The sequence below is a fragment of the Diaphorina citri genome, unplaced genomic scaffold (genome assembly GCF_000475195.1).
Source record: "Diaphorina citri unplaced genomic scaffold, Diaci psyllid genome assembly version 1.1 scaffold62, whole genome shotgun sequence".
NCBI lineage: Eukaryota > Metazoa > Arthropoda > Insecta > Hemiptera > Psyllidae > Diaphorina > Diaphorina citri.
The window spans coordinates 188,958-198,269 of record NW_007377499.1 but is presented as its reverse complement, the minus strand read 5'-3'; the positions used below and the strand labels follow the sequence as shown (position 1 = coordinate 198,269).

Here is a 9,312-nt window from a genome sequence, read left to right as displayed (position 1 = left end):
TTAATTAAGGAAAACATTGATTTTGGAAATAAGGAATAGTTACTTACCAACAATTAATAAATTATGTAACACTGTTTTTTCTTATCCTAAAGGACCTTTTGTCTTGAGATTTTGCATCTTTTCTTTTTATGAATACCACCCAATGACTATTACCTACATAGAAAAATCAGAAGTGCATTATCCAAATTTGTGGAGAACATAAACAACGGAAAAAAATCTGGTGTGAACATCACACGACTTTCCTTATCCTATTGAATGGTGCTTATTTGGGTGTTCTGTTGTAACATTTACAATATCTCTAATTGTTCAGTCAATATAGCTGAAAACCGCCAAAAAGCGGTCGAAACCCGCCAAAAAGCGGTCAAAATACCGCCAACCGCAGCACCTATTTTAAACAAACGTTTTGTGTTGCATCATTGTCACATTTGTGAACTACATACCAAATTTCAAGTCTTTAGCTTATACTGTTCCCGAGTTATTGTTAAACTACACCGAAAACCGCCCAAAAAGCGGTAAAATGCACGTTTTGTGTTGCATCATTGTCACATTTGTGAACTACATACCAAATTTCAAGTCTTTAGCTTATACTGTTCCCGAGTTATTGTTAAATTACACCGAAAACCGCCCAAAAAGCGGTAAAATGGCGCCAAGCGTTGCACCGGTCTTAACCAAAATTTTCGTGTCGCATCCTTGTCACATTTGAAAGATACATACCAAATTTCAAGTCTCTAGCTCTTACCATTCTCGAGATATTTTGTTTACAGACAGACACACACACACGGGACAAAATTTCAAGTCTCTAGCTCTTACTGTTCTCGAGATATTTTGTTTACAGACAGACAGAAGGACAGACAGACACACACACGGAAACATACCAAATTTCAAGTCTCTAGCTCTTACCGTTCTCGAGATATTTTGTTTACAGACAGACACACAAACTTTGGATTTAGGCTCTAGGGACCTCAAAACGTGTTTTGGCACTAAAAACTGACCATCGAAAATTTGACCCGATTCCTATAGGATAAGGAAAGTAAAAATTATTCACAATTTATTCAACATTAAAATATTTACAAATATTTACATAAAATATTGAAGCTGTGGATGTGTTTTATATCATGTGTTTATGCTGCAAATAATATCAAGTAGGTAATATCACTAGAAAGGAAAGAACAACCTATTACACCCATTACATGTATGTATAACATCTTAATTTCCTCTCCTACATCTCATCCACATCATGTATCACAATCATGTTTTCATACTCATTGTCTTCCATGTTAGTCGAAGGGGGAGCGTCAATTCTCTGCCTAATTGCTCCTGTAAAATCTGAAGGAGGCAGACCTAATTCCATTTCTAATTTTACACACTCTAGTGTGTATTTGTACTCCTCTAGCTTACCCAATCTCAGCTGTTGCTCTATGCGCTTCTTTTCTAGGTCTAAGAGCTCTGAATGTGGCTCCTTTAAGCTACTGCTGCTTCTTCTTCTTTTGGATGGTGGTGGTATTGGTGTTGAGGAGGTTGAGGGTTGAGGGTCATCAACATCTTCTGTCTCGGGTTCATATGATGTGAGATGAGGGGGGGACCCATATGACTCCACTATCTCCAGGCCTTGAACAGTTGGTGAAGTTCGCTCCAGAATATCCAATATTACCTGGTCAACCGCATCCATGACCATACCTCGGCCTCCTCCCGTTCCAGTTGACCGAGCATTGTCTCGTTTTCCCTGAAAACATAAATAAAGCAGAACGTGATTAATTAAGGAAAACATTGATTTTGGAAATAAGGAATAGTTACTGTTACCAACAAAAGTGTTAATTGATGTTGTTGTCATTGTTGTAGATGGTGGTGTTGTTGTTCATGGCTCAGCTGAAAGGGTAAATTACACTGTACTGTACAATTCAAAAATGTCAGTTACCTACCTCTAAATGATGATAGAGAACAATAATGGGTCAAAACCCAACATTCTTTAATTTACTGAATTATTACAAGAACTAGGTACCTACCCGTTAATTTTCTTTTCTTAGGTAATTTTGTGAAGGTATCTACCCAATAAAAATACAAAAATGTTCATTATATCAAGTACCAAGGTAATATCTTTTACAGATTTTACACAACAGCACATTTGAATTGACATGACCCACTTGTCACACTGGTCACCTTATGACTTTCCATTACCCACCGTGACCCGTGGGTCACATTGTTCTGATACCTTCATGCTATGTGACTCACCCTTGGACATTCTCATCATATAGGTATCATTATCTGAGGTGGGCTGGGAAATTAAACAAATTTTACAACAGTAAAAAAGTATTTCTTTACTCACCAATGTTTTACTTTTCCAAGCTGACCATAAGCTATCTCTTGCATATGTCCATGTCTTCTCTGCTGCCGCAAGTTTCAGACTCTTTGCTTTTAAGAGTACCTCCTTCCATGCCTCTTCTTTATCTCTGGCAGTCAGAGTTGGAGATAGTGCACCGAATAGGGTGGCTTTTTTTTCCTTGATTATTTCAAGCAAGGCCAATTTATTGGCTATGACCTCCTGACGTCTTGCCATTTTCATTCTGAAAAGAGATAAGTGCACCGAATAGGGTGGCTTTTTTCTCCTTGATTATTTCAAGCAAGGCCAATTTATTAGCTATGACCTCCTGACGTCTTGCCATTTTCATTCTGAAAAGAGATACAAATCCATGATTAATGCTGACATAAAAAATAAAATTAGTTGACTTCATAGGAGAGGAGGAAGAGGAACACTATTAAGTACCTACCAAAATAAATGGTAGTAGGTACTTAAGTAAATGTATAATGGACTGTGTTAGTAATGACTAAATTTTGGATCAAAATATTTTAATATCTAAGGTACTTAAGTAAATGTATAATGGACTGTGTTAGTAATGACTAAATTTTGGATCAAAATATTCCGTGATTGGCTAATTTCTCACTTGAATTATTAATTAGTGGCTTGTTCAATTTCATTGGCCTTTAGACAATGTTTACATCCAAAATTACATGCAGACTTTTGCAGTCCATTTCAACTTGTGAGTTGTGACATCATAGAAAATTTCAGTTCTCCTGTCTGAAGGAGATACCAGAAATAATTAGGTAGGCATCCCTATTATAGAAATGCAGAGTATCAATACTCAATACTAAGAACAAAAAGCAGTGCTGTCTGAAGGAGATACCAGAAATAATTAGGTAGGTATCCCTATTATAGAAATGCAGAGTATCAATACTCAATACTAAGAACAAAAAGTTTTTACTTACCAATAATAGTAGGTACCAATAGGATTATAAACAATTTTACACGATACACACTTGAAAATCAAACACAGAATTTAAATAGACTTTATAAAACTACTTTGGCAAATAAGAAACAACCACTTGCATTAAGACCTTTGCTCAAACTGATTTAACATCAAGAATTCGTTTTACCTTTGATGCTTTCTGTTACTACCATGGGTTTTGAAAAATGAGATGGGTATTTTTGGAATGTGTGTCAACCACTTGCATTGAGACCTTTGCTCAAACTAATTTAACATCAAGAATTCGTTTTACCTTTGATGCTTTCTGTTACTACCTGGGTTTTGAACAATGAGATGGGTATTTTTGGAATGTGTGTAACACAATGAACTTGGTAGGTACCACCTCTACCTGACAGTATCCCTCACAGAAAAGGCACACTATTAGTTGACTATAGGGGTATCCTATAATCAAACTAAGGGTATGGGGTAGTTCTTTGTTTTATAATTCTTAGAAAATTAAAAATAGAAATTAGAAAAACACTTGAATGTGTGTAACACAGATGAACTTGGTAGGTACCACCTCTACCCTGACAGTATCCCTCACAGAAAAGGCACACACTATTAGTTGACTATAGGGGTATCCTATAATCAAACTAAGGGTATGGGGTAGTTCTTTGTTTTATAATATTTAGAAAATTAGAAATAGAAATTAGAAAAACACTTCCTAGAAATACAATATAGAACTTAAGAGCTATGGTATAATAATAAAATAGGTAGGTAATAAAAATCAAAGAGAAATTAATATTAAATCAAGGACAATAAAATATAACTAGTAAATTGTAATTGTAAATGCAGAGTGAAAATGTTCTTGGCGAAAAAATAGCTAAAAAGAACGCACTTTTCACTTTCACTTTGCAAATCATATGTTTGGTGGAACAGAAATACCCAAAAAGTGGTGGCAGTTCACTAACTTCTCACTTTTTATTTCACTTTGCGTTTTACTTTTCAAAAAATGATGGTGGAACAGAAATTCAAAGTAACAAGTGAAAAGTACAAAGTACCAAGTAAAAAGTGAATGGAGGAATAGGGCCCAGATAGATGTGATTTGATTATTTTCATGAAAAAAAAGTTTTGATTTCTCTTGAGATAAAGAATCTCCGTGTGTGTAATCAATGTACGATCCAGAGGTCGATCGATTGTTCTTAATACTCATGTGTAGATCTGTCGGACGACTATTGGTGCAACGAAGATACAGTGTTGCCGAAATCGACACGATTGTTCCCCAAACCAATTTCTTTTAAAGAGGTTTGATAGAGGGAACTGTAACCGCTAAGATTCTATCGTCCCGAAATCGAAGAGAGAAAAAAGACAGGATAGGAGAAAGCCAGCCGTTCCGGGAACGAACATTATCTATTTTTGTAAGCCTTTATTTACAGTGGCAGGGTTCTCCTAAAGGAGCTCTTCCATCCAACCACTAATGGTTAATCGGGGCTACAGTGTTGCCGAAATTCACGAATGAGTGACACATGGTAGAATTGACAACATGGCCGCCGCTCCCTGTCCGGTGTTTGTAAACAAAGTTGATCTCAATCTCCCTATGTGTACAAATTGTAGCAAAGTTCAATGCGAGCTTAAGATACGGCGCGACGGATATAGAGTGACTCTTGAAGACTCTGTTAGTGTAAAGCTGTGTCCACATATAGGCCGACGATCGACTGGAAAAAAGTTGTCTTTTGTATTTATTTCACATCGCTCGACGGCCGCCAACTATGTGTGGACACGGCTTAACATCCGGGATCAATTTGAGTGTCCTTTGGGTCTTTCCATAGCACTCTGTACTTCTGGGGTCTACTACGAATGTCTCGGAATCGAGTTTATTCCTGAATTAATTATTATTTATCAATTACCTATCAAGTTCAACCGAGCTATTACTTTAAGCTCACTACTCTTCGAAAAACTCTTCGATTGATGTCAATCCAACTTTGTAAACCTCAGCATTAAAATGCATGAATTCATTTGCAAAATAGTATATGTGTACAAATTGTAGCAAAGTTCAATGCGAGCTTAAGATACGACGCGACGGATACAGAGTGACTCTTGAAGACTCTGTTAGTGTAAAGCTGTGTCCACATATTATAGTCAACGGCCGACGATCGACTGGAAAAAAGTTGTCTTTTGTATTTATCTTACATCGCTCGACGGCCGCCGACTATGTGTGGACACGGCTTAACATCCGGGATCAATTTGAGTGTCCTTTGGGTCTTTCCATAGCACTCTGGACTTCTGGGGTCTACTACGAATGTCTCGGGATCGAGTTTATTCCTGAATTGATTATTATTTATCAATTACCTATCAAGTTCAACCGGGCTATTAGCTAAAGCTCACTCTTCGATTTATGTCAATCCAACTTTGTAAACCTCAGCATTAAAATGAATTCAATTGCAAAATAGTACGGGGAAACAGGGTGGGGCCCATTTCTGAAAGATCCGAATCTTGGATTTCTCGCCCTCTCACTAGAAAAATCGTTTTGATACACCATCTTCAAGATGGTTCCATTTCTTTCTCCCAGTCATATTATGGGTCAGTCGTGCTATAGGTTTACACTCTGTATATCAGAGATCAGCAGGACATTAGAGGTGCCTGGCTATACGGCTAGCTCCTAGTAGAGAGGTTCGTCTTTCCATAGCACTCTGGACTTCTGGGGTCTACTACGAATGTCTCGGGATCGAGTTTATTCCTGAATTGATTATTATTTATCAATTATCTATCAAGTTCAACCGGACTATTACTTAAAGCTCACTCTTCGATTGATGTCAATCCAACTTTGTAAACCTCAGCATTAATAGCCAGCCTAGTTAGCTTGGTTGGTAGTGCGTCTGCCTTGTAAGCGCTGGGCCGCGGGTTCGATCCCCGCCCGGGGCGGATTTTATCCTGATGGGATAATGTTCGTTCTCGGAACGGCTGGCTTTCTCCTATCCTGTCTTCCTTCTCTCTTCGATTTCGGGACGACAAGACCATAGCAGTTACAGTTCCCTCTGTCAAGCCTCTTTTTTTTTCCTCAATTGAAATGAATTCATTTGCAAAATAGTATGGGGAATTAGGGTTCTAGGGCCCATATCTGAACCGAATCTTGCATTTCTCACTCTCTGACTAGAAAAGTCGTTTTGATACACCATCTTCAAGATGGTGCCGTTTCTTTCTCTCAGATACATTATGGGTCAGTCGCGCTATAGGTTTACACTCTGTATATCAGAGATCAGCAGGACATTAGAGGTGCCTGGCTATGGCTAGCTCCTAGTAGAGAGATTCCTACATTTGGGTGACCAGTGACCACATAGCCAACGCCACACAAGGTCATTCGATTTTCCCTCCAGGGGGACAGAATATTATTTCTTTGTATTGTGTTGGTTTTTTAGTTCTTTCTCTCTGAGGATATTTGAGATTGCATACTTCATAACTTCAGTCTTAACTTTGCTACTTCTTACTTCTCGGTAGTTTTACGTATGATTTCTTTATGCTACCTCTGCCACCTATGCTACCTGTAGCACCAGTAAACCTCTATTTCCATTGTGTTTTTTTGTGCCAGATACACTACTAAGGACTGATTTGTGATTTCCATTATCCGTTCAGGGATCAGGGTAGATTCCTAGAAGCATAATCCGTCCTAATTATTGCTGTTTTCCCCTGAACCTAAGCCCCGGAATGGGCTTCTTGTTTACGGTGTTAATCTCAGAGATCACGGTACTTAGGTGCCCATAAAATACTAAAAGCGATAAAAGCCCATCCCAGTCATATTATGGGTCAGTCGTGCTATAGGTTTACACTCTGTATATCAGAGATCAGCAGGACATTAGAGGTGCCTGGCTATACGACTAGCTCCTAGTAGAGAGATTCGTACATTTGGGTGACCAGTGACCACATAACCAACGCCACACAAGGTCATTCGATTTTCCCTCCAGGGGGACAGAATATTATTTCTTTGTATTGTGTTGGTTTTTAGTTCTTTCTCTCTGAGGATATTTGAGATTGCATACTTCATAACTTCAGTCTTAACTTTGCTACTTCTTACTTCTCGGTAGTTTTACGTATGATTTCTTTATGCTACCTCTGCCACCTATGCCACCTAACCAGTAAACCTCTATTTCCATTGTGTTTTTTGTGCCAGATACACTACTAAGGACTGATTTGTGATTTCCATTGTCCGTTCAGGGATCAGGGTGGATTCCTAGAAGCATAATCCGTCCTAATTATTGCTGTTTTCCCCTAAACCTAAGCCTGGGAATGGGCTTCTTGTTTACGGTGTTAATTTCAGAGATCACGGTACTTGCACCTAACCAGTAAACCTCTATTTCCATTGTGTTTTTTGTGCCAGATACACTACTAAGGACTGATTTGTGATTTCCATTGTCCGTTCAAGGATCAGTGTAGATTCCTAGAAGCATAATCCGTCCTAATTATTGCTGTTTTCCCCTAAACCTAAGCCCCGGAATGGGCTTCTTGTTTACGGTGTTAATCTCAGAGATCACGGTACTTAGGTGGCCATAAAATACTGAAGGCGATGAAAGCCCTGAAATTTTAATCTTTGGTTAGGGATTCACTGACCACCGAACTGGTATATCACGTCCTTAAATATATTCCTTGAAAGTCACCGTTTTGGGCAGTGACCGAAGTAATTTATCACACATTATCCTCAATTCCTCACACTAGGCTATATTAAACAATACAAAGTTCTCTGACCTTTGTGTATATGTGTGCTGAGTATTCGGGTATATCGTCAAACTATTACACATTCAAAACGATATTATAGGAAAGGATATTGTTTGTCCCTTTTAGGTTGAGAATTTTTGAGAGCTCTAAATATACCCTAACAACTAACTATGTATTTTCATGAGAAGTTTGTTCAAATACAGATTTATTTACTCTAACAACATTGGGAAGAAATTTGAATTCTCTCCTTATGAAATACATCAGTTAGGTGGAAGAGCTCCTCCTTCGAGAGAATCCTGCCTTTGTTTTTTATTCCAACCAAAGTTCCAGGATCAGATCTCCTTTTTATGAGTTTTCAGCCTCCAACCTCCATCGATAGGTTGAGAATTTTTGAGAGCTCTAAATATACCCTAACAACTAACTATGTATTTTCATGAGAAGTTTGTTCAAATACAGATTTATTTATTTTGACAACATTGGAAGAAATTTGAATTCTCTCCTTATGAAACACATCAGTTGGGTGGAAGAGCTCCTCCTTCGAGAGAATCCTGCCTTTGTTTTTTATTCCAACCAAAGTTCCTGGATCAGATCTCCTTTTTATGAGTTTTCAGCCTCCTTCGATACCTTTCCGGGTAAAAATCGGGAAATCCGTATTTTTTCACCATTTTGCTAGTTTGTACCGTATATGCCGAAAAAAAAGTTGGCAACCCTAACGGTAATGCAGGAACATTAATACACCCTTTATGCCGTTGTTAACCAACTCTGGATTAAACGCGATATCTCATACCTCCTTATCCCTACCCATAATACCCGGGTCAATCTCGGATTGAAATTCTGAGGTAATCCGCGATGGTAAATCGTCGTCGTTATCTTCCTTTAGAAGAGACTATACAATCTTATTGGCGCGACCAACAGCCAACAGGTAGACACTTGCTTTTGTAGCATCTGTCCCACCGCACTTCAAATTATTGATGGCCTTTTAGGAGGCAGGGAGGGGGTCTGGAAAATTGATAAATTGATTTTTTTGTTCAAAAGTTATGGAAACTTAAGACTATTATCATTCATCAAAGCTACGGATCATTTCATTGAGGCCTAATTGTATAGGTACCTACTCAGAACCTAGGACAATATTGGTCATTCAGACTCGCGCCTTACAAACCTCCATGAGTAGCATACAGGACCGGCCTACATGATGGACAGTACATAGAGAGATTCCCTCCTTTCACCCACCAGCAGCAAGTACCAACACATGATGATTTGATGACCTCAGTAACTTTGAAGCCCACCTTACACGATCAATGATACCATCACCATTTTACTTACTTATCCTATAGGAAGGAAAGTAATGTAATCGGGTCAAATTTTC

At 38.3% G+C, this 9,312-nt stretch overlaps 1 protein-coding gene across 1 annotated transcript; it reads right to left on the bottom strand.

Moving 5' to 3' along the window:
- Positions 1-1,002: 1,002 nt before the first annotated feature.
- On the bottom strand, positions 1,003-2,554 carry LOC103518796. Its single transcript, XM_008483885.3, has 2 exons — positions 2,324-2,554; positions 1,003-1,723 (listed from the first exon to the last, which is right to left on the bottom strand). The coding sequence occupies exons 1-2, from the start codon at positions 2,552-2,554 to the stop codon at positions 1,220-1,222; spliced, it is 735 nt and encodes a 244-aa protein (XP_008482107.1). The 3' UTR covers positions 1,003-1,219.
- Between the last annotated feature and the right edge of the window lie 6,758 nt (positions 2,555-9,312).

Bases quoted from the DNA above. Each gene is read 5' to 3' on its own strand.
- LOC103518796 (XM_008483885.3), bottom strand. From the start codon at position 2,554: ATGGCAAGACGTCAGGAGGTCATAGCCAATAAATTGGCCTTGCTTGAA. The intron at 1,724-2,323 runs GTGAGTAAAGAA...TTATGTTTTCAG, and splicing joins CTTGGAAAAGTAAAACATTG to GGAAAACGAGACAATGCTCG.